The 25,254-nt window shown below is 41.5% G+C and overlaps 1 protein-coding gene across 17 annotated transcripts in view; it reads left to right on the forward strand.

Annotated features, from left to right (window-relative positions):
* Nucleotides 1–25,254, forward strand: part of MPDZ (multiple PDZ domain crumbs cell polarity complex component) — a 140,132-nt gene that overhangs the window by 86,914 nt on the left and 27,964 nt on the right. For 8 of the 17 annotated variants that reach the window (XM_019483833.2, XM_019483832.2, XM_019483827.2 and 5 more), the window contains 7 exons: nucleotides 618–816; nucleotides 4,755–4,796; nucleotides 11,796–11,900; nucleotides 15,800–15,895; nucleotides 16,489–16,666; nucleotides 18,758–18,868; nucleotides 19,393–19,476. In XM_019483833.2, coding sequence (XP_019339378.1) covers nucleotides 618–816; nucleotides 4,755–4,796; nucleotides 11,796–11,900; nucleotides 15,800–15,895; nucleotides 16,489–16,666; nucleotides 18,758–18,868; nucleotides 19,393–19,476 — 815 coding nt within the window. The remainder of the gene's footprint in view (nucleotides 1–617; nucleotides 817–4,754; nucleotides 4,797–11,795; nucleotides 11,901–15,799; nucleotides 15,896–16,488; nucleotides 16,667–18,757; nucleotides 18,869–19,392; nucleotides 19,477–25,254) is intronic. The other 9 variants (XM_014611103.3, XM_014611101.3, XM_059724726.1 and 6 more) reach the window with 7 other exon arrangements.

Genomic DNA, 25,254 nt, shown 5'->3' on the forward strand with positions numbered 1-25,254 from the left:
CTAGAATATAGTGCAACTGGTGCAATATTCTTTCCCTCAGCCATATGCATACTGTAATCTATGTCATGGTACTTTACAACCTGATCTAGGTCCAGTGAAATAAATAATAGACTTCAGTGGGCATTGAGTCAGGACATCTGTACTGTGCAAAGAAGGTATTTTTCAATGTTAGCTCTTTTGTGTTTTTTGCTCCTGTTTCTTCATCCTGACTGTTTTTCAGCCTTGGTGAAACAAAAATATTCCAAGTAAAGAAACTCTAAAATATAATTAAAATAGATAAATACTCTTACCAAGAAAAGCTAGAGAACTGATCGATTTGACCATGTTTAGAAACACTTAAAATACTTCTCAAAAAAATACCATTTTGCTTGTTTGTTTTAGATACCACAGCAGTCTTATTTTCCTGTTGCTCCTGTGCTTAAAAACTAGAAGTTAATGTCACACGGGTCTAGCCGTGGGTCTGGGAAACCACTCAGTCTTGTTAACAGTCCCAGGTTTAGGGGTTGGCTTTCATTACTGAACGCTTTGTTTCATTGGGCAGTTGGAATATATTTCCTTTATATTATAAGGAGTAGCAGTTCTACACAATAATATGTTCCATACTTCTTTTATAACAGGGATGACTGTAAGTTCCAATAAAGATGGCTCAGGAATGATAGTCCGTAGCGTCATCCATGGTGGTTCCATAAGCCGTGATGGACGAATTGGTGTAGGGGACTGCATTCTCTGTATTAATGAAGAATCAACCACTAATTTGACAAATGCACAAGCCCGGGCTATGCTAAGGAGACATTCGCTCATTGGACCTGAAATAAAGTAGGTAAAGCTAGGACATGAGTTGGATAGGGAAGCATTAACAGTCACACAAAGTAGAGTCCACGTATGGTAGAAATCAGTATTTTAAATCAGAAATGTTTTTTTCTTTGTTTTCCTACAACATGTTATCATCTCAAATTGAGTCTTCGTATAGATGGAACATGAAATTACATGAGTTTTTCTGTGTTGTTTGCAAAAGAGTTCATTGCAGTTGTTATAACTCTGCCTATTCTGATAGAAGAAAAAGGCAATCAGAGGCATTTAAAGGGTGTTTTCTCAAATCTGGCTATTCAGACCAGAGTCTTTAGTTACCTAACTTTAGGCAGGAGTTGCAATTAGCATTTTTCATTAACCATGTGGCTATAAAGCCTTTGTTCCAAGTCAAGACAGTAATGAAACTTTATCTGAAGTATTTGTGGTTGTTAAAAAATGAATTGTTCTCTTGATTTTCTTTGTAGAATGTCTTTATAATTCATTAATTTTTTTGATGCCAAACAGAAAGTCTGACACAATGTTAATGCTAGAAAATAGCCTTTTAAATGTGGTAGTGTTGAGGTGATCCTTGCTTTCACTTATAACTATTTTCAGTAGGTCTTTGAAAAATGTCTATTGCCCACAGTTTTGCCAACTGATCAGTCTTGTCAGTTTACCATGCTGTTTTTCTGATCACAGTAGACAGTGGAGAGATTCCCACGTTTGTGTGTGCTTGGGGAAGCTCAGGCTTTGTTTGTACTACAAAGATTCACTGGCTGAGCTGACCTGCTTTAAAATTCAGTCTAGCTAAACCAGAGCAGAGTGCTAATGTAGACATGTATAAAACAGTTTAACCCTTGCTTATATCAATTTGGCTGAGTTGGGCTGTTTGTAGATGTGCTCACCATTTTCTAAACTATGATTAACTGATTTGCATCACACAGTTGAAATGAAATTTCAGTTTGAATTAAGGGCTAATTGATGATCGAGGGGGTTTGCCTCCTTCACAGACTAGTAGCCTGTGTGCTTGAGCAGGGCTGGCGACTTAATCAGTATACTGTTACTTAGTCACAGCACATTTGACTTTGTAAAGGCATTGCTTTATGCCTGATACCCTACTGTGTTGCAAAAACCCAACTGAGGGCATTTATACATGTGCTGTGGGAGATGGGGTGGGGGGGCACTTTAATTAGAGACATTCCCAGAGCCGCTCTAATTAAAGCACCCAGAGAGTCACGTATCAGCGTCCCCACACTGAAAAATGATGACAGGGGTGCTTTAATAAAGCTCGTCGAATGAGCTTTAGTTAATGTGCCCCTACCACCAGTTTTAAGTGTTGGGGGGCTGATACACGTGATGCTAGCGTCTACTGGAGCTGATTAATCGAGTCTGCATTGATGCATTGTAATTACAGCGCATTGGAGCAACCTCAGTGTATGTGTGTAGGCACCCTGATTTTCCTTTGAGGAAATTGATATTTGCAATGCTTATCTGGGTTCCTAAGGACTTTTTTTCTTAGAAGTAATGCTGTATATACATGTTAATTAATACAGTTTAAATTGTCTAATTCAGACTACCCTAGTCTTCATTATCTTTAATCCTCATTCAATAAAATTCATTAATCTAATTTTAATTTAGACTACAGATGTCCATGTGTATATAGTGACGGCTGTACTCCAGGTTAAACCTAGAAAAATGTAACGTCTATAAACGACTTTGGTGACTCATTAACATGTGTTAATCAATTTAAGCAAGAATTTAGTTATTATTTTTAGTTAATTACTAGCCTTTTTTTAATATAGGCAGTTTCAGAGCAGCCTTAGTGACAGTAACTGCAGCTCTTTGAGCAGGCATGGTTTTGTGGGTGCAGCTGCACCAGGATTTTTCACTTGACCTAGTACTTGGCTTGGTGAGTATCTGACCTTTTCACCCTGGTGGCCAGATAGGCAGTGTTTGGTGTCCAGATTTGGCCAGTGGGCCTGATCCAGTTCACAGGACAGGTGTGGCAGGACCCTGACTGTGTAGGGAAGGAGGGACGCTGGGGGTATGGCCTGGCCCCAGTCCACCCACGTGAGGGAAGGGGTTTGCCCTGGCCCCAATCTAGCTGCATGGGGCTTGGGAATTAAGCAGTGGGAGAGGTATGGTAGTATTAATTGCCACTGTCCCCCCTCTCCCCGACACCAATCTTTCCTGATCCATGGGAAGTCCTGCAGGCGAGATGTCATGGCTCCATGGGCCAGATTTGGCCCGCAGGCCAAGTGTTGAGTACCTCTAGACTAGAAGATTTGGTCTTTCAGCTAATAGCTAGAAGATAATTTAAGCTGATTTTGTTTATAGGATAGCATGTATTAATTGTATAAACAATGACAGAACTGTAACTACCAATCACAAGTACCAATGAATCAGTATATACCTGAGCTTTCAGTTTTCAAATGATTTCTGCTGCCAGTATTGAACTGAATTGTGTGCATTTGTATAATATGAACATATACAAAACTTTATATATAAAATTTGAATAATTTTTAATAATACCTCAGTCAAATAATCAAACACAGATTATTTTTGTTTAGTATTTATGCTTGTTTTTTATTACTGATATGTTTTATAATATATGAGTTTATACTAGAAGGGATGGGTGTGGTTTTATTTTTGGATCTATCTCTGATATCAGAATCTGATCCCACTGTAAGCATTGCACTGGAACATTGCAATAATCAGAAAATCTCAGAAATAAGAGCAGTTGCCATTTTACAGCCTTACAAGTGCCATACATGATATAGGTTCAAACTGAAGCCTTCTCTTGCTGCTGCAAAGAAGTAGCCCCATGAAAGGCCAAGATCCTGCAATAATGTGCATAGGAGGCTTGTAAGAGTAAGGGTTGAACCATTTGGCTCTTTGGTCAATGCCGCACCACTTCTCTCCTCTTTTTCATTGTAAAATGCCAGAGAAATATTGTATCATAAAACCAGACCTGGGCATTTTTAAGGAAATGTTCAGGCTCAGTAAGAGAACTATAGTGTTCAACAAGTTTCTTGAGTCTAGACTGTATTAGTTTGATGACCTAGTGATAGTGCCTAGTACTCCCATGCAGGAGACTCTACTGGTTCTATGCCCAATCATTCAGGGTAGCAAGGGTTAAGAGTCTCTTAGGAATCATCTTATTTGGGGGGCAGGCACTGATATGACCACCATGTTTAATATGTAGTTTCATGGGCTTGGGTCTACATTATAAGTTCCACAAGTGAGAGGCCACTGGGACTCTTACAGGAATTGTAGTGGCCTTTGTATGTGGGTATGGGAGAAGAATTAAAAAAAAAAACTCTTTCAGTTACAAAGAACATATTTTACAAGAAACATGAGTTGCCAAGAGATAGTCAAAACTTTGTACTTGCTGCATATTGCAAACTGCAACTTTATTTTATTTTATACAAAGATATTTGAGTTTTGGGAGTTCAAGAACAGTCCGTCTGAGTTCCAGGTTTCATAATTTCTTTATGAGAAACCAGATGTGTGGCCTCCCCAGAATGTATTCTGCTTTACTTCTCACTCCACCTTGCCAGGAGCTCTTATATTTCTGTAATAATAGCCAGGATTTTGTGTTCAGCAGCAGCTGCTTGTAACATCTGCTAGATAATTACTGAGCTGAATCAAAATTCACCTGCCTTAACCTAAAGTATGGGGATGAATTCCTGATCAAGGAATAAAAGATTGATTGCAGTTCCATTTTTCCATGCTTGTTAATAATCATCGCTATAGACATCAATAAAGAGCAGATGCTTTTCGGGGGAGGTGTAGATGGAATGGAGGTGGAAGGGGTAAAGGAAAAAAAAAAAAGAAAAGGGGAAAAAAGAAAATAGAAGCTCACACTTTTAACTGCATATGTATGCATTGCACATTCAGCATGAGACATTGACATTTGTTAACACCATTGTAAAAGATGCTGCATCGTATGCTTCACATTCTAGATCTTCTCCAGCACCTGCTGATGATCAGGCCCCCTTTTATGTGTGAGTATTGGTGATTCAAAAGCTCATTATGATTCTGTGTTGCAACTTGTCTGTGAAATCATTTCATGCTTTTATAACATCCAAAATGCCAGGGATATATCCAGATATAGGTACAGTAAATATAAATATAAATAAATAAATAAATAATCGCGTTTAAGCATGCAGTCTGGAACAGACTTCCTGAGACTGTATTAAAAAACACTCGTATTCTGAAAATTTGCTGCTGATTTTTATTTTAATCATACTATCCTCTCAGAAAGTGACCAAAGAGCTTGGATGTTAGGGGCTAAACACTGGAATTAATATGGATGTAGATGTACTGATATCTGGATTAATCTCAGTGTCATATTTTCTGTGGCACTAATGTTTTATTTTCTCCATAGATAACCAACAGGTTTGGATTAGTCATAAAGTAGTAATTTGTCCAAATGTGTTATATACATCACCGCTCAGTTTGTTTCCTCTGTTAGTGTTGAAAGGTTTTTGTGTGGCTGTTTGATCAAGCATGCCATAAATGTTCTTTTTGAACTGCATGCAGTCTTGTGTTTATGAAATGTTTTCATATCTACACCATTCGGTGTTTCCATTGTCGCTGCTTCCTTTGCAAAGCATGTCTTAGAATGTTTTTTTTCTACAGCTCATCAAACTGGAAACAGTAACATTTTCATTTTAAAGCTGAGCAGTTACGAAAGAGAGGAAGTTATTAAAAACTACATCTGCCTTCTCTTGAAATTGCTAATATGTTAACCTCTCTTACAGCCAAGGATTGTAATACACTGTTTACTTCTAACAGCCATTTACACATTTCACAATGTATTCTATGCTTTTCTCTCTATCCTCCCAGCAGTTTGTTTCACTTCTCCATTCTCCTTTCACATCACTTCTAGGAGTAAGTTTCAAAGTAGATGTCAGTCCCTCTGATGGATGAGTCTTTTAAGTGCTGGAGTAAAACAGTGTTATCTTTACTTCTCCCCCAAAGCACTAAGAACAGTATAGTTCCAGTGGCCCTCATCCCTGAGAATCCTCACTGTCCCAGGCTCTTGGTCACTGAACACTGGACCATACAAAATCCTGAGCAATTCCTAGAGGTGCTGAGCACTTGCAGGCCTTACTGATGTGGACATTCTACACTCCATGTTCAAGTTCAGCTTAAAAAGATGTCTGTGAGAACTCGAATTTATAGGGCCCGTTCTTGGCAGGCATGAATCCACTGCAGTTAATGGAATTACTCCTTCATTGAACTTGGCCTCTTCTCTGTTGCAAGGAGAACAGCCATAAGAGAGTTTGGCAAAGAAGATGGCCATTTAGTAAAACTAAGTATTCCAAAGATAAATATGGAGTTATCTGGCCTTATACCAGTGGTGACCAAACAATATGCTTCACAGGTTGGTCGGCAGACTATCTGCAGACTAGATTTGGCCAGTGGGCTCAATCTGGCACACAGGGCCGGCATAGCAGGGCCCCATCTGACCTTGGGAGGGTGCACGCCTGGCTCTGATCAGAATGTCCTGGGTAGCATAAGATATGCGGGGGAGGGAAGAGAGTGGGGAACAGCTTGGCATGCATCTGGACATATGGGGAGAGTGGGTGAGGGTTAAGTGGAGCAGCCCCAATCTGGATGCTCCAGGGAAGGGGGTAGGGCTGTGGGAAGCAGCCTGGCCCCAATCCCATTGCATGCCAATGGCCTGGGTGGAGTTTCCACCATTCCCCTGCTGCCAAATATCCAGACACTTGGGGATCCTCATGGGCTGGATGATTTTGTTCCATGGGCCAGATATAGCTTGCAGACTAGGATGTGAGCAGCCTAAAGCAGAGCCTTACACCTTGAAATTTTGGATTTTCCACTACAGCTAGTTCTGTAATTTAAATTTAATCTGGGCACTGTGATATAAACCAAAGGGAGAAAAGCTAAATGCTAGTCATGTTAAAACTTAGGAAGTGACAGTAATGACTGGGGAGCACATTTTAAGGTTCCATCAGTACAACAGAGATGCTTTGAGTGCTCTGACCAGCAGATACTCACCTCATAATCCCAAATACTTTATTGTGTCACAACCCAAAGTTGTGGTTTTTGTTTGTGTGTGTGCTTTGGCACCGCTAAATTATTTCCCGCCAATTTGTCGCTTTCTTTGCACGGTAGAGTTCTCTGCTGCTAGAGAGAACTCTGGTGCAGCAGGGGATTTCCTGCCGGATTACAGCTTCTTTGCAGGGTGCATTTCTTTTGCATCATAGTGATACACGCTGCAAAGGAGTTCCCGCCATTTGTATTTGGATTCGCGCCACATTATTGGCCAATTCCTAATGTAGGCACACGTGGTGGCTAGCGTTTGGCTTGCTAGCCGTATAAAAGGCTTGGGTAGTTTCCGCCCAAGCCGGAGGAGGGAGGAAGAGAGAGAGATTCTGTGTGAAGATCTCCAAGCGCTGCGGACCCGGCACACCTCCGCTAAGCAGGCAATAGAGGCAATAGAACCGAGCCTACGGAGCTTTCGCTTCTCGCCTCTCCCCGTCACCGAGCGCAATCCTAGACGTATCCCTTTCCTGTAACTTCGGACCTGTGGAGCCTAAGTAACTCCGGGGAAACTTTTCGAACCCAACTTAACCGGACCCGCGGAGCCTAGCAAACTCCGTGGGAGCAATCGATTTGTCAGAGTCCTCCAACGAGGGTTCAAGCGGGAGCTGTGCCTGGAAACCTGTCCAGCCTACACCAATACCATCTTTGGGTGTAAGTAAATAATCTTTTCAATCAACCATTACGCCTCCGTAACTAATTCTAACTCGCGTGCGCTAAACCGCCCTGCGGTTCTCTCCCGCCCCGCGTGCCCAGGCTACTGGCCACAGCCCGTGTGTGCACCGAAGACGGGTCTGGTACGACCCTGGTTTGCTCCCGGCTTGCCCATGGCGGCCAGAATGGGATCGGAATCACCACCGCACATGGCGACGAGGGCAGGATTGGGGCCCGGCCCGCACATGGCGACGAGGATGGGATTGAGCTCAGGAGAGAATGCGCACGTAACAACTCAGACGGAATTAAGAGAGAACACGCTAGAGTTAGAATTGGTTAGGAATTGCCCTTGGCGCGATAACCGATGCCAAGTGAAAAGCTTTGAAGAATTAGAGATCCATATCGCTTACCACCAGGCGGGTGGAACGGGTGAAAGATTTGTAAGTGGCCGTTTGTCGCTAAAGGGAGAAGAGGGAATCTCCGAAGACGGAGCCCGGAGAGAAAGGGAAGTATACTTGCTCCCTGCGGCGTTCGGGTGTATAATGAGAGATGAGCGGGTCCTGTTTAGGCCCCTCGATACTGTGTCCCTCGCCGAACCCAACCCGGCGGGCGAAACGAACCCGACTTTCACCCGGGAGTGTGCCCGATGCCTACGATATGCTCGGGAGAGTGAAGAACCGGAGCCCATCGGCCCGTTCCCCCCGGGGATGATAATGTCTAGATTACGGGGTCACGAGCTTCCATCCGAGCTCCGCGAAGATCTAGAGACAGAGGAATGCCCCGCGGACGAAAGAATGGCCTTGCGGTACGACAAGGGGGGAGAAGGTAGTGCAACTATTCGTACTATAATGAATCTAATGCAGAAAAATCTAAGTTTGAAAGCCCAGCTGCAGATGGCGATTCGATCGGTCAAAGAAGCGGCTGAGTAAAAGGAGCCTGAAACGCCAGTCCAAGATGGCGCTGAGCAAGAGGGAGACCGCGTGGAAGAACCAGAAAAGAAGGGTGGAGCTTCTAATGAACCCGTGAGAGTTCGGTCAGCGACTCCGCCCATCGACGCAGCGTCGTCGCCGGCAACCCCGCCTAGCGACGCAGCAGCATCTCGGCTGACCACGCCTTCCTGCCGACGAAGGAGAGAGTCAAGTGGAGGAGAGCATCCACCCCTCCTGCTTGAAACAACGACAGCAGTAGTAACCCCCGCGGCAGCAGTTCAGCCTTTAACAACATCGACTCCCGAAAAAACAGCTTGCCCTGCAATCACGGTTGGCCCAGCAACGGATGGGCGAGATGTCGTCACCAGTTGCATTCATGCTTGGACAGATCTACAACAATGGTATAAAGAATCTGAAATGGAATCTGAGGAAGCTATAATTTCATGGCTAGATCTTATGGCCACGGAATTTAAACGTGATTGAAGAGTAATCTTCTTTGTCAATTGCTGAGACTGCGTATCCTGATGGAGCCAAGATTGTCTAATGATTGGGACTGTCAACACCCGACTAGGACCCAAGGCACCAGACGACGTGGATCCGATCTCCCACCACTACCACCAAGAACCCTAGAGGAGCGATACATGTTTGGATTTCTCCTACAGCGTTCCGGACTTAACAAGCGGCAGCTTCGGATTTTAGGGGACGCAGGCCAATGGCAGTTAGCTTATGAGTTAGGTTTCCGTTATTTAGAAGAGCCAGATGATGAATCTTCGACGATTTCGTCTAATTAAGCCATGAAAATCATTTAAAATTGTTTAAGTTTGCTGAATTAGATCATTAATCTGTTTTGAGAGTTTTCTGTTTACAGATTCGGAATTCAGAGCGTGTGGCGAGGAGGAGCCCTAAGAAGGATGACACCACCAAAAGAAGCGAGGGCCTGACGTACAACTTCGCCACGACGCCCACTGAAGCCCTGATCGTGCAATTTTTGTTATGAATCAGATTATGTGTTTATGTTGGTTATTATTTCTTGATTGTTATGTAACTTGATCCCAGGACAGCGAATTTTATGTTTGTGTATTTGTTTGATGGCTTGTTTACTCGTTGGATGATTACGACAAATTTCTAGATTGCTCGAAAGAGTGTGGCATAATTTAGCTATGCTCTCAGCAAGGGAGGATGTCACAACCCAAAGTTGTGGTTTTTGTTTGTGTGTGTGCTTCGGCACCGCTAAATTATTTCCCGCCAATTTGTCGCTTTCTTTGCACGGTAGAGTTCTCTGCTGCTAGAGAGAACTCTGGTGCAGCAGGGGATTTCCTGCCGGATTACAGCTTCTTTGCAGGGTGCATTTCTTTTGCATCATAGTGATACACGCTGCAAAGGAGTTCCCGCCATTTGTATTCGGATTCGCGCCACATTATTGGCCAATTCCTAATGTAGGCACACGTGGCGGCTAGCGATTGGCTTGCTAGCCAAAAAGGCTTGGGTAGTTTCCGCCCAAGCCGGAGGAGGGAGGAAGAGAGAGAGATTCTGTGTGAAGATCTCCAAGTGCTGCGGACCCTCGCGGACCCGGCGCGCCTCCCCTAAGCAGGCAATAGAGGCAATAGAACCGAGCCTACGGAGCTTTCACTTCTCGCCTCTCCCCGTCGCCGAGCGCAATCCTAGACGTATCCCTTTCCTGTAACTTCGGACCTGTGGAGCCTAAGTAACTCCGGGGAAACTTTTCGAACCCAACTTAACCGGACCCGCGGAGCCTAGCAAACTCCGTGGGAGCAATCGATTTGTCAGAGTCCTCCAACAAGGGTTCAGGCGGGAGCTGTGCCTGGAAACCTGTCCAGCCTACACCAATACCATCTTTGGGTGTAAGTAAATAATCTTTTCAATCAACCATTACGCCTCCGTAACTAATTCTAACTCGCGTGCGCTAAACCGCCCTGCGGTTCTCTCCCGCCCCGCGTGCCCAGGCTACTGGCCACAGCCCGTGTGTGCACCGAAGACGGGTCTGGTACGACCCCGGTTCGCTCCCGGCTTGCCCATGGCGGCCAGAATGGGATCGGAATCACCACCGCACATGGCGACGAGGGCGGGATCGGGGCTCGGCCCGCACATATTGCAGACACATTTGTAAAATTTCTGCTTATTTCTGCATTTGTAGTAAGGTGAAATGTGAATAATCAGAGTGACAGGTGGAAGTACCTAGATGAATGGCCCCTTTTGTTTAAAATGGATGATATTTTTAGGCCTTTTATAATGGAAAGAATCTTTAGGGCTGGCCCCACAGTGGATTTGTTGGGCTTTTTTCCCTGTTCATTCTTCAGGGAAACAACATTTCTTACATTTTATGCCAGATGAGGGGGGAGAGAACAGGAATTCCATTTCTCCAGGATGGAGCAAGGTACAGACCCAGGCTGAACTGATGTTGATTAATCAAAACCCCAAACCTCATCAACCTGTTGACTGGGGGTAATATTTCTGACCTTTTCTCCTTCTGCTCCATTAGAGGGATAAAACAAGGTTACTTAAAAAGATGATTGGCAGGATATGTCCCATGTTTTCCTTAAGTATAACCACCCTGCCTGTTTGCAGTCTTGGCAGTCCTGTAATTATTCATTCTGTTGTTCAGTTAAAGCCCTAATGTTTGGAGGCTTCTTGTCACGAAGGTACTATTTTTGTTAGCACTGACTTTAAAATAGGGAGCTATATCTTTTACCTGTATTTCCCCATATCACTCCTGATTTGATGATAAAGTGCTGCGGAGTTGCACTGTTGAAAGTGCTGCGGATGATCTGTTGAAAGTGCTCTTTCTAATTTTTCTACATCACCTTCCTATTTGTCGTTGTACCTACCTTCTCCTCCTTGTCTATTTTATGTTTTTCATACAACTACAACAACAACAACAAAAATCAAAGCCTTGATAGAAGCCACAAAGGCTACCATAACACTTATGCAAATGAACTTCCAAAACCATTTCCATGTAGCACTTTGGACAGAAGTACCAAACAGATTCTTCTGTTTGCTTATACTTATTTTTTTGTTGTTGCAAATAGGTTATTCAGCATGACAGTCATTGCCACAAAATAAACTGTAACTGCTTCCTGAGTTCATAAGTGGTGCAGTTAGCACTAGTGGATGCCTGTACAATTTATCATTTTGACTATAGGTGCATAGTAAAGTGACTAATTCGTTAGGGATATGTGGAGTTCCCTGTGCCTTGGCTCCCAGCAATAACATTTTGGCCCTTATGTCAGTTGGCATGTTAAGTAATCTCAGATGGCTAATCCTTCCTCTTCAGAACCACCAGGTATGATCCATGATTTGTTTTACATTTATGTGTTTATTTTATTGCAGTATTACCTATGTGCCAGCAGAACAGTTGGAAGAGTACAGAGCTAGTTTGGGAGAACAGCCAGAGGGAACTATGCCTTTTGACCTCTTCTCTTCACATACTGTCAGGTGACTCATCTGCTTTGCTTTACTTCTTCCCATATGTGTAGCCTTGCAAAATTCTCCTCATGATTTCATTTTTCTGTAAGAAGGAAAAATGTGATTTTTTTGTAAACTGTCAATCAGTTATCAAGCTACAAGGCTGGCTAATAAAATTTGTACCTTCAGTAGCGAGTTGCCATGACAGTTTTGTAAGACATGTATACTTATAGATATTTGTAAAAGGGAGGTGAGTATAAACTATTTTAAATCCTATTGTAAATAAATCAGTCTCTTTTTTGCACTCGAAAAGCTTGCCAGTTGTTGGCATTTCTAAGACAGAGAGGCAGCAATGTGATAGAGTGGGTAGAGCCAACATCAGAATCAGGGGAGGTTCCAGAGACCAGAATCGTGAACTGAAACACAGGTCAGGAACTAGAAGGTCCAAGGCAGAAAGGAAGTGAGAGGTTAGGAGAGTGCCAAAGATCAGGATAATGGGAATCAAAAACAGTGGGGACAGCTGAGCAGGAGCAGACTAAAACAACAGCAGGGCTAGGGACAGTCATTCAAAAAACCTGAACCTGAATTGATTCAATCTTTGCAGGTTAGTCTAACTTGGCCAGGCTAAATCAGTTTTGTAACCAGACAGACATCTCAGAAATGCAGGCACATGCCTGTAGTGGCTCAGGTTAGAAGCAGGAGTGCAGGTGGGGTGGGGGGGCGCTAGAGCAGCCTTCCCTTCCCTTGCACAGAGGTGAGGTGAGCTGAGGGGGGCGTGGCTAGGCCTGGGCAGGATACTCTGATTATTTCCCCCCCCCCCCAGCAGTCCAGCAGGGAATGTTTATCACCCCTAACTCATAGTTTATTAACCCATTAAGAAAACAAAGCCTCTCTCCATTAACTAATGGAGCTCTTCTTAAACAGCTCTTCCAAGGAAGGTCATTAAGCTACCTGTTGATTAGATCCAAAAAGTCTGTCTGCCTGTTGTCTCCCAAAGCAGGACTGTAGCCAGCATGTGGTCTGCTAGCTAATGCTGAGGTGTCTATGTAAGGCAGAGGGGAGGGGGGAATAATTCTGGAGCTCAGCCTGGTGGTGGGAGAGCAGGTGGAGGGTCACTCTGAGTGCAATCCTGGCTCCGACCACAGCTCTGGCCAGTGACTCTCCCTGCCTCCCACCAGCTGGCTCAGCTCCATGGAGCTGCAGAGCCTCCCACTGCCAGGCTGAGCTTGCCAGGGCTGAACTCTGAGCTGCTCTGCCACTGGTTCTTCCACACATCAGGCTGAGCTCCATGGGGCTGGCAAAGCCACTCAGAGCACAGCCCTTGCTCTCCCTCGCCTCCCACCACTTAGCTGCAGTCCGAGCGACTCCACCAGCCCCACAGAGCTGAGCCTGGCAGCAGGAGGTGAGGGAGAGCCACTGGCCAGGGCTGTGTCCAGAGCCAGGGCTGCGTTCCGAACGGCTCCAACAGTGTCTCCTGCTGCCTCCCACTGCCGGGCTAATCTCCATGGGGCTGGCGGAGCTGCTCAGAGTGCAGCCCTTTTTCTCCCCCACTTCCCACCACAGGGGTGAGCTCCATGAGGCTGTTGGAGCCGCTTGGAGCACAGCCCTGATGAGCACAGGCTGGCAGCTGGAGGCTCCGCAGGCCCACAGAGCTGAGCTGGCGGAGCTGCTCCGAACACAGCCCTGGCTCTGAGCACAGCCTTGGGCAGTGGCTCTACCCTGCCTCCCTCTGCTAGGCTCAGCTCTGCGGGGCTGCGGAGCCTCCCACTGCCGGGCTGTGCTCACCAGGGCTGCGCTCCAAGTGGCTCTGCCACTGGCTCTCCGGCCGCTTCCCACTGCCAAGTTGAGCTCCATGGGGCTCGCAGAGCTGGTTGGAGAGCTGCCCAGTGGCAGGAGGCAGGGAGAGCCAGGGCTGCACTCTGAGCGGCTCCGCCAGCCTCACAGAGCTCAACCTGCCCTCCCAGCACTGCCGGATTCCTCCCAGGGGCGCAGGCCCCAGATCTACATGTGGGATGATAGGAGGCTGCTGCTGCTGCCTGGGGCCAGCAGCAGTCTTCCCAGTGCTAGGCACGGGCTGCACCCAGTGCCAGTCCCAGGAGGCAGCCTCCTGTCATCCCGCGCACAGATCTGGGGGTCTACACCCCCAGGAGGAGTCCAGCACAGCCCCGCAGCCCTCCCTGGGGTGTGGACCCCCAGATCTGTGTGCAGGATGACAGGAGGCTGCTGCTGCTGGCAAGTGACATGAGTTTTGCTTTTAGCAGTTTGAGGTGCAGTTTCCCAGTAACCCCTGCAACTATCTCCTTGAAACATGACAGGCTTCATGCCCTCAGATAGGGCTACCACCCCTGCTATTTTCATCTGAATCAGGCAAGAAATGACAAAGTTATAGGCATTTTCATGATTCCCCATTATAGCCTTTGGGCGAAACGTCAAAACGCATCGAAACAGCGGAACTGTTTCAAGAAAACAAAATGGAACAGCGCTTCGAAATGAGACAAAATGACAAAATGAAACGCTGTTCCTTTGAAATGGTGAAACAGAAGTTGAAATGAAACAGTGCTGTTTCGCACAGCCCTAGTGTCTGTTGGTGTGCTGATTGGCCTCCACACTACCTGAGAGGCTTAACCCTTCAGTCACAATGCAATGAGAGACTATATGTGAATACAGCTTGTGAATACTCTTCATTAATTAAGTGGGCCTTTTAGAAAAAGCACTGAGGAAATACTAAAATACTGGGGAAAAGTTACTGACGTATTATAATTAAAAGAAAGCAGATACAGTAAAATCTCTGGTAACCAGCACCTTAAAAGCCGGCATGCTCTGTTATCCATGGCCTGGGGACATAACAGGCTGCGTGGGGCCCACCTCCCTGTCCTGAAGAGCCCGCAGGAGGGGCGGTGACGCCTTGGATGTAGTGGGAGAAGTGGTGGCCTGAACAGGCAAGGATATCTGTTCGGGCCACTCAATTAACTGGCATATTTTGTTATCCGGCATCCCCCATTCCCAGGAGATGCCAGATAATAGAGCTTTTACTGTATAAAACTTTTATGACAGATTCAGTCAAATCAAACAGTTATTTGGGATATTTCAGATAGAAGTTCCAGTGTTGTTTATTATTACCTGTACTGTTCCAAAATGTAAATTATGACATTTCTATTTCATCCAGAAAATACATTGGAAAAATTACATGGGATTTTACAACTGGAGAATGAACAGTTCTCTTTGTTCTCTTATAGGCTTTAAAATCCTAGTAAAATGTTGGCTGAGATTTTCAAGTGTCTGGCAATTTTGAATGCCTCCTTTCTTGAGAGTGTAGCTGAAGATGGCTTAGAGAGACCTATATTTATCAGAGAAAAAGAGATTGCGCAACAGTTACTTTAAATCACTAGACATTTTTTCCCCACTGGAAACAAAATATTACTCATCCTAAAATTTAATTCAACTCAAATTCAGAAGTGTAGAATATTTTTTTCTGTGGTTGTTGTGGAAGGGAATTCTGAAATACAGCATGTATTATAACAGACTTCCTATAAGGAAGTCCACTGAATGGCTGGTGACTCTAAATAGTTCACAGCTGTACCAGAGAAGTTTTAAATCTTTCTAACAAGAAAGAAGCACTTGCACAGCAAGCTTTGGCTAAACAAGCACTAACAATCAGAAGTAGAAAATTATTTGTATTTTAAAATTGATTTTAATTCTACTGGGAAAGATCTGCATTTCAGCAATATGTTCGTATCTTTTGCAAACAGACAAATATGCTACATCCTTTAGTATTTTTATTCATATCTCTGTATGTAAAAATCATGGCTACCTCCATGCACTTAAGAAATGCTAATTCTGGCAGTTGGAGCTGATCAGTGAAGTTTGACAGTGAACACCGGTGTCTTGTTTAGAACTTTGAAAGTAGTCTGCATGCTCTCATTTATTAGCAGAGATCTTCCAGAACTTCCAGAACGAGAAGAAGGGGAGGGAGAGGAAAGTGAACTTCAGAATGCAGCTTATAGTAATTGGAACCAGCCCAGACGGTAGGTATGGATTTGGAATCAAATGACATTCTCAGAAACAGAATTTGAATTGAAAAAATAATACTTGTGGATCCATTAAGCGTAACATTTGAAGTACGTGCAAAGTAACAGACAAAGTAACAGCATTGTACAAATAGTGCCTGTATGTTTTTGTCGCAATCATTCTAAATCCCTGTGATCCAATTTAGATGCTGATTGCTTGGGCAGATTAGTTTAAAATTTTAATTTACAGTAATTTACTTAAGCCAGGGGAATCTAAAAATTAACTCCTCACAGAAATGATTAGTAGGTTGGTATCAACTCGTTGGGAGAAACCCTTCCAAGTATAAGAATGTGTTATGCTGTTGATAGCTCACATAGTAGATGAGGAGAAGGATTCAAGAGGCTTAACTAGAAATCCCAAATATGGAGAAGGATTAAAAAAAAAAGAGGTTGTATGCTACAAAGTGAAAAGGCAATGGATAATTTATCCTTCAGCCTGTTGCAAGAAATCATGCAAATAGGCCTTTGTAAATTACAGAAGAGAGTAACAGAAGTACAGAAGAGAGTACATGTAGATCTAATATATTTCTGTCTGCTTTTCATCATTATAGGGTTGAGCTTTGGAGAGAACCTAGCAAGTCACTGGGTATCAGCATTGTTGGTGGCCGAGGGATGGGGAGCCGCTTGAGCAATGGTGAAGTTATGAGGGGAATCTTTATCAAACACATTCTTGAAGACAGTCCTGCTGGCAAAAATGGAACCTTGAAAACTGGAGATAGAATAGTGGAGGTACCGTACAAACTCCATTTTGTGTAAGAAATGCATAACCACGTAGGGCAATACTTACTTGTATATATCACCTTGTTACCATTTAAATATCTCTGAATGGATAAAACAATTCTGAAATGCAAATACCATGTGATTACTGCACCTTCCCAGGTTTTCTTTGACTGATATTGCGTGAATGTTTTTCTTTTTCCATACAAAATATAATTACTATATAATGACTGTAGTCCTGCCACTGCCTGTCCCCATCTTTTACTTGAATCCAAGATGAGGGCCTTTTTTTCCCCATGTTGAATGGGGGGGCAAACCTTATCTTGGATTCAAGTAATTATGGTGTATCAGTTATTATTCCCTGGTCCCTAATTGCCATTCAGTAAGCTCAGGGTGACTAGGCCAGATGAAACTCTGTTTCTTCTGCTTGGAGAGGTGGTCCAGGTAGGTGAGTAACACCTGAGGTAGCATTTCATTACAGGGCTGTGACTTCCACCTAGGACAACGTACAGAATCTAGATGTAGGAGATGAGAATAGGCTGCATCTTTTACAATAAGTAGGCATAGGCAGGGGACCACATAACTTCAGTTGATAAACAGGTTTGAGGCACAATTTGTACTGCATTAGGTGCATTTATAGTATCCTGTATAAATAAATACTTATGTAACACAAGGATATTGTTATCCATCAAGGTGCTCAAGTAACTCACTGTCTAAATAAGAAATGTGGAGCTCTACATGGTCCCATAAATAGTCCTGTATTCAGAAATGCTTGGAGTTGGCTTAAGTATTTTAGTTCATCTCTCACATGAAAACATTGATTGAACAAGCATTAAATGTCTTTTACTTTGATTACAAAGATAATTAAAGGTCCATATAACTAAAGCATAAGCTTTTAATGAGTATGCAGACTGTCCCAAAAATGAAGCTTACAGGTGTGGTTGTGGGATGGAGCTTCATGCTAATCAAAAGGCCACAGATACACTATGTATGCATGTAAGTATATGTGTAGTTTCTGTTTGTCATGTGACGTATTGTGGCTCTGCTCTTTTTAGTCAGCACATACCACCACTTCAGTTACCTGAAGTTTACAGAGATGTAACATAAGTTCATAACAGGGATAGAATGTGCTGCTTTAAATTGTTTTCCTTCTCTTTTCTTTATTTTACACTGGATTATTACGTTTCAGATAAACTGGGGAAACAAAACCCTTACTAGATGGCCTTATGTGCAAAAATTATCACTAAAAACCCTTATATGTTGGCTTAGAGCTACTATCATTGTCTTTATGCTTTTCTAACTCTAACCTCACCATAGCATGGATGTTGAATGGCTAATGAGAGAAAATTTTTTTTACACATCAGTACATATTATTTTATGGCTAAATGTTTCATGTAAGCAAAGAGCTGTTCTTAGTTATCCTTTTAAAATACTGTTTTTTTAGAAAGCTGTAGAATTTTTAAATACTGTTTTTTAGGTAGAATGCTTTTCAACTGTAGTTTCTGGGAAGGCTATGAAATCGGGAAAAATGCCTGCCATTATTAAAAATACAGTATTTTTGTACTTATTCAGTACTCCTCAACCAAGGATTTTCACATGCTTTATGAAGATCAGTTAATTAAATCTCACAACTGCCATTGTGGGTAGGTGAATATGTCCCTGAGTCTGAATCCTAAATTAGCTGAAGTGATGCTTGGCCAACAGTGTGACTGTCTTCATATTATTCCATATCCTGTAAGCTAGGTCTGTAGGAAAAATGTCCAAATGGAACTTGAATCAAGTAGGTGAATAACCAGTTTTAAAAATATTGAAATCCTGAAATATGTGGCTGGGATCCCAAAACAGCATAAGACACTTCAGTTCCTACAGAAGTACAGTAGGAGCTGGGAGCCTTTCTCCTTTTGATTTCTTTGGAAATCTCACCCTGTTATGTTTTTGCTACCGAAGGGCCTGATTACATCTTCAGTTGAAGTTCTCAGTAGAGACCTATCTATAGTTGCCTTTGACTCAGGCCTTAACAGAAAAACTCAAAGCAAAATGTGGCAGTTAAATCATTATGTTTTTAGCTTTGTATAATGTTAAGTTGAGGCCTTCCGATTACAGGTGGATGGAATTGACCTCAGAGATGCAAGCCATGAACAAGCTGTGGAAGCCATACGGAAGGCAGGCAACCCTGTAGTCTTTATGGTACAGAGCATTATAAACAGAACAAGGGTAAGCATATAGAACCCGGGAAGAAACTTAATACATAGCAGTAGATTAAATACATGTCCAATGGGGTATTATTTGGGGAGGGGGGAAGATTTAATCCTACAAGTTCCATCTCAGCCATTTAGGAACTAAGGTTTAATTTGAAATATTATTTCCATTTAGAATTAAATTGATTTACAGTTGGAATTTATCTCTTGAGCACCAACTTTCAATATTTTGAAATGTCTCAAGGATGTTAATTTGTGAAGGGGCAGAATAGGAGCCTAACAGAAAACAAGCCGTAGAGAGAGAAATTAGAGACAGTATGCGGAAATACATGACAGTACATATTATAATCTTCAGTGGACTTCAGTGGAAGGACCTAGAGGTACACAGCAAACCCTTACTAAGCTGCATGGACATTGCAAACACAGGCTAATGAGCTTTAATATAGTAGCTTGCATCACTTGAAACTAAACTTCCTCATTGAGGATGCTATGTGAGCTGCACATTTATTTACTAGTTGTCTCATAACTTTTCTTTCCCAGCCAGAATCTCTCTATAATTCATCATCATCCTCTGCTCACAGTGGGCAGAAAACTACTAACCCATTTTACCATCAGTCATCTCAGGTAAAGTTGCATGGAATAGCTTTGCTGAATGTTGGTTATTGGTACTCAGAATGCTAAGATGAGCCTCATGCATTTGCTGCGATACGGGCAAGTTTGACAGGGCTTGATGAATGCTTAATATGAGAACGATACCTTTACTTTATCACAGGTAAGTTTTTGTGTTAAAGAAAGGTTCAACAACTCTATTACATTTTAAGATTTACTGTTTGTTAAAATATCCATGTTTTTGTATATATGTAAACAGAGGCATTGCAAATGCTTCTCACTGTACACGTTTTACAGTGTGATTTTGTAAACAGTTTTATTTTCTTAACCTTTTGAAACTTGCATCTGTACTTATAGCAAGAGCTTATAAGGGAATTTCCTCTCTTCATTCACGTGCAGTCATCCAGACAGCTAGCAGCATGCAGAAAGTAGCTATAGTTAATGTGGGACCACAGCACTTCTAGTGAGAGAGACTGTCAGTTTCAAGAGGTTTGCAGTGAGTCAGAACACTTTTGTGCTACAGTTTTCTTTTTTTGTGCTATAGTGTGTGGTTTCTTGCACAAAAGTATTGTTGGAACAAACTCTTCAGGTAAATTGAAATGGAATGTAATCTTCCAAATTCTTCCCTGATTTACATACATTTTATGTATCACAAACGTTTTTAGCAGTTGCATGGTGCATAAGTCAGGATGTCAGGTATCTTTTAAGTTAATATACTTTTATGTTAGAAATATCTAATGCAAAAATGTGAACCACTGTGTATTGGTTTTGTTTTAATATGAGGACTTCATTTTTGATGCAAAGAATATTTATGTTAATTTTATTTCCATGGTACCTCTTTCAGATGCAGTTTAAATATATATGCAGATGACAGATGTGATGGTTATTTGTAATAGGAACCTTGCTAGCAAATTTCCCAAATACTCCTTTATTCTACAGTAAAAAAGATCAGATCTGAAATTACAATAGAAATTCTTATTGTATTGTAAGGAAAATTTCCCCTGTTGAGTTTGTGAGTGGCATTGTCAACGTGGAAGCCATGTCTTTACATTACCTTCCAAGTTGTTTAGATACTGTAGAAATAAGAGATGCTGAACATGGCAAATTAGATTACAGTAGCTTTATTTGGTAAAACAGTACCTAAATATATAAACTTTGAAGAATGGATTTTACAGTATTTCTAAAAGCAGTGTCTTTCTTTATAGAGCAAGTCATGTCTTGATGAAAAAAGGGTGGTGGCAGTTCCATAGTTTGCATTGCTAGAGGCAGTTCTACATTCCTTCTATGTAGTGTGCTACTTATTTTCCAATAGCATTAAGCACATAATGGGAAGGAGTATTTGAGCAACATAGCAATTGTTTCTATCCCTTATAGAATTTAGTTTTTGTATACCTGGGACCTTTTCCTGTCTGCCATTGAATACTAGAGTGGCTGTCTCTCTTTCAAGTGAACATACTTGGTTGAGAACAATTTTTATCTTAAAAGAGAGTGTAATACAACAAGGGTAATGCACACCATCAATAGAATAAAATAAAGCTTATTTTTTCTTCCCCAGATTTTCCCCCAAAGTGTAAGGAAAGTTTCCATAGCAAAAACAATCATATCATGATAATAGAAAAATAATTCAGACTGGCTTAAGAAAAAGTAAGCCATTTCTCACTTTCTTAACTCATAAACATAGAAAGTTTTAGAAAAAAGGGTTGTTGTCCTTCCCACTCATTGGCAAATGACTATTAAATCATTCCCAATAATTTAACTTCACTTCTGCAAAATATATCACTGACGATTTAATAGTGTACATATCACGGCAGGTTTATTAGTATGGCATGAGGTACTGCAAATGATAAAACTAGCCTACTAGAATCAAAATAAAAGCACAAACTATATTTTAAACAAAATTTTCCCCACATTTTCTTACATTTGTTCCCTTCTCAAACTGAAAAATTAAGCAGCTCACTAATGCAAAATAATAAGATTCTGCTCTAGGTATGTGGAATATGATATGTACTAAAATTCAGGCAAACTTAGATATATACTAAAATTCAGGCAAACTTTTAATTTCTCTCACTTATGAACATATGCATTGTTACAGTATTGGTTACATGCACCAGTCTTGAATCTGTGGCTTGAGAGTGGGGATAAGGAGAAGTCCTGCTATTTATATCAATGTGAGTTTTGCTGTGTAAGGACAATCGCAACTAAATCAAAAGGGAAGTTATGGAGAGATTTTTAAAGACATAAATATCAGGTAGAAACCTAATTCTCATTGCTTTTCAATGGGCAGTAGGTACCTAACTCTTAAGGTTTGTGAATTTAAAATCTGCTTTATGTGTAAAAGTGGGAAGCAGAATGCTAGCTTGATCTCCCTAGAGAATGATATAGGTCAGATATAACATGGTAGGGAGGGTAAGTCTAGTATTCTCCTACATGCTATTTAGTATCACTAATGCGTAGCTAAGCTAGAGAAAGACAGCTTTGCTTACCTTCATTCACAGATGTTTGTAGCAAAACACATGAAGTAGGTGTTCTTTACTCAACACAAGATGTCTTGTGGTCTATTCAATAAGCCACAAGCTATTACTTAAAGTCAACCTTTTTTTTGCTTGTATGTTTAGCTCCTGTTATGTTTTCCTTTTAGAGCCCCCCCTTGCCTTTCCAGCAGAATCCCCTTTTCTATAGGCCTCCTACCTTCAGCAGCACTAATCCATTTGCTGATTCTCTTCAGTTCAACACTAACAAGGTTGGATGATCCCTGATGTTCTGCTTTTAATTAACCAAACCTTACTAATGTGTTTGTCAGACATGTGTCTCCCTCTTTGTTTTTGTTGTGTTTGTTTGGTTGGGGTTTTTTACCAATTTTGGGGAAGATATTGTGCTGATGTGGATGGAAATTCCTTGTATTAAGTAAAAATGTCTTGAACTAAGGCACCAAGTGTCAACTTTAGTAATCATAACTCTGGAGGCTGAGCTGCTCAGAGCCACCTAGAGAGTGAGATGCTTTACTTCCAAATCCTTTGGGTAACTTTGCAGATCTCAGCTAAGATTATTGTAGCTCACAATGAATGGAAATATTTTGCTAACTGTTGTTTATTTGATGGTCTTTCTCTTTGTTTTTTTTTTATGTGGCTAGGATTTTCTTTCTTTATTTTTGCTTGTCAACATCCTTTTTTTATAACAACAAAAACTCCCCTCCTTCCCCCCCCCCCCCTTCATTTTTTGGTATCACTAGCAGGATACTGATAGCCTTGGTGGCTAAAAATAGTTAGATTCTCCTTTTTAGTGATTAATTCTTACAGGAACTTATGCAAACATAGAAAAATATAGACTTGATTAAAGGCCGAATCCTGTCCTAATACACATCCATTCAACTCTGATTTCATGCAGTAACTTGTAGATGCTTGTGCATTTGGGGAATGAATTTAGATGTATATGTGTGTTTCTTCAATTAATTCCTTAAGGCCTCGCATCTCAAACCATATAAGGAATATGTATTGTATGTGTTATATATAACCTGTCCCTCTAGTTGTAAATGGAAGGTAAAGGGAATAGCAATAAAACATGAATAATTGCTTATATTTTCCAAGTAACCCCTTATATTTTTTTTTTAAAGTTACCCATAGCTATATGCAAAACTTAGGTTTTTGCAGTTTCTCAGAGTACAGCCTTTTGTTATTCCTGCTTTTTTATGGAGAAAATTAATAAGAAACAGATTCGGAAAACTATTTGCAGATTTGCTGAAACAGGGTTCATGTTAGGCCAATTTTGGCCGTTTTAAAATGAAACATGAATTTGCCTCAGGGCATAAAATATCCCTTTGACATGAAAAGAGTTGTTCGTGTCTAATGCTACATATTGTGAAAGTACTGTAATATATGGACTGCTGTTTTCTATTACTGTAGGAGGTACCGAATCCAGTTAGGGTTACCTTCCGTTGTTCCCCAACTAACCCCTTTGCTCCCACACCATTTAAGGTTTGTCTCAGTACTAGTGGTTGTTGCACATTCTTTGTGTGCTGTCTTAGTGTTTACGTTTGAACATGGCATGTGATTATCTCAGATGTACTGCTTTTCCTTCCAGATGTACCCACTACATAGAAAATGAGGCTGCTGTATGTTTTCTGCCTTTTAAAATATGTATGGATTTGACCAAGGAGATGCTGATGGCCAAAAGGATTTATGTTCTGTCAGGTGTTTGCATCTCAGTATATCATTAACTAAAATGTTTTAGTCCTCTCTCCAGGGCCCAATTCAGAGAACAAAAGTTTTGTGTGTCCATGAATGAGAGGGTCGAATTCTGTCCTTGGATATGCATGCCCAACTCCCACTAACTTCTAAAGACAGAACTTGACCCTGTGTGTTTTAATCGTTGTTAACACTTTACTACTTCTACTCTTAGGTCCCTCAAGAGACGTGGGGCTTTCATATTGCTTTCATGTCAGCATTCACTTAAACTTCAAACATACACACAGATTTGTCCATGTGCTTGTAGGGAGTGAAATGAAACCTTGTTGATCAAACATGGCTGTTTCTGCTTTATTTTTGTCAATCCATTGAAATGTATTCATATATTAAATAAGGATACAGCAGATTTTCCAGATTAAATCTAAGGGATTTTATTGTTTTATTGTGATTTCTTTCTGTATACCACAACATTTTGCACAGTTATCTCAAAGAACAGGAGTAAAAGGATACATTACTTTGATTTAGAAAATATAAATGTTTGTGTAGATTACAGGGCCTTCAATGAACCTGTAGAAAGGATTCAGAGACCTTACTGAATTTCTAGAATTACTCCACCTTCATCTTGAGGGAATATTATGCTACTTATTTCTGTCAGAGTATTTTCATTTGCAGTATGAAAGGGCACCTGTAAAGGTTTATTTCAATAGCATCCTTAGTTAACACTCTCACGGTGATGAGAGTGAAAAGCTTTGCCTTCCAGGAATAGCATCTGGGAGTTGTCCTCAACCTTTTCACTAGAATGAGATAGTTGAATCTGATGTAGTGAGGGAAAATGCTGGGAGTTATCAGTACAGTACTTACAAACTGCAGTATTCTGAAATGATTTTCAAAAGAAGTTCTATAGGTGCTAATGCTCAGACCCTGACATCAATTACTGAACTTGTGTGGAGTAATATGAGCCTCATAATTAATTAAATGAGGTCCTTGCATATGACTGGAATTCTTGCCGAGTGTTTACCATTGATCATATGCTAAATAAACAGCAAATTCTACAAAGTAGATTGCACCAAAACATACACTCCATGATCACATAATCTTTGGGCAAACTGATTTTAACAAGTTTTTTCCCCTGTAGAATAAGGATTTGAAAATTTGACCATTCTTTTGTAGTGCTAATTTTTATGCACATACATTTCATTTTTCTTTGTCAGTACAAATACATCAGGCAGACGAGGCCCAAGAGGAGTTTTTCTTCTTTTGTGGTCAAATCTTTCTCATTTTTGCATTTAGTGGTAAGCTATATAGGAAGCCTCTAAACAGGATCTTGGAAGTGGAAATCTTACAAAAAATGGATTTCCTTACAGTAAAATGTTCTTGAAATTGTTCTTTCAATCACTATTTCAATTAAATATCCTCCCTTTTGAAAGATTCCTTAGTACCATCCTAACTCCTTTCCTTTATCTTTCTTCACAGGAAATATATTTACTGGACTTTTTTTAAAGCATAAGAAAACAAGCTTGTGCAGATTTGATATTGAAAAATCATTTCAGCCTTCATTCACATAAGGCTTGCTCTAAGATATGAAGCAACTCATTCACTGAATTGGGCTTTT

This window comes from Alligator mississippiensis, chromosome 3, assembly GCF_030867095.1.
Source record: "Alligator mississippiensis isolate rAllMis1 chromosome 3, rAllMis1, whole genome shotgun sequence".
Lineage (NCBI taxonomy): Eukaryota > Metazoa > Chordata > Crocodylia > Alligatoridae > Alligator > Alligator mississippiensis.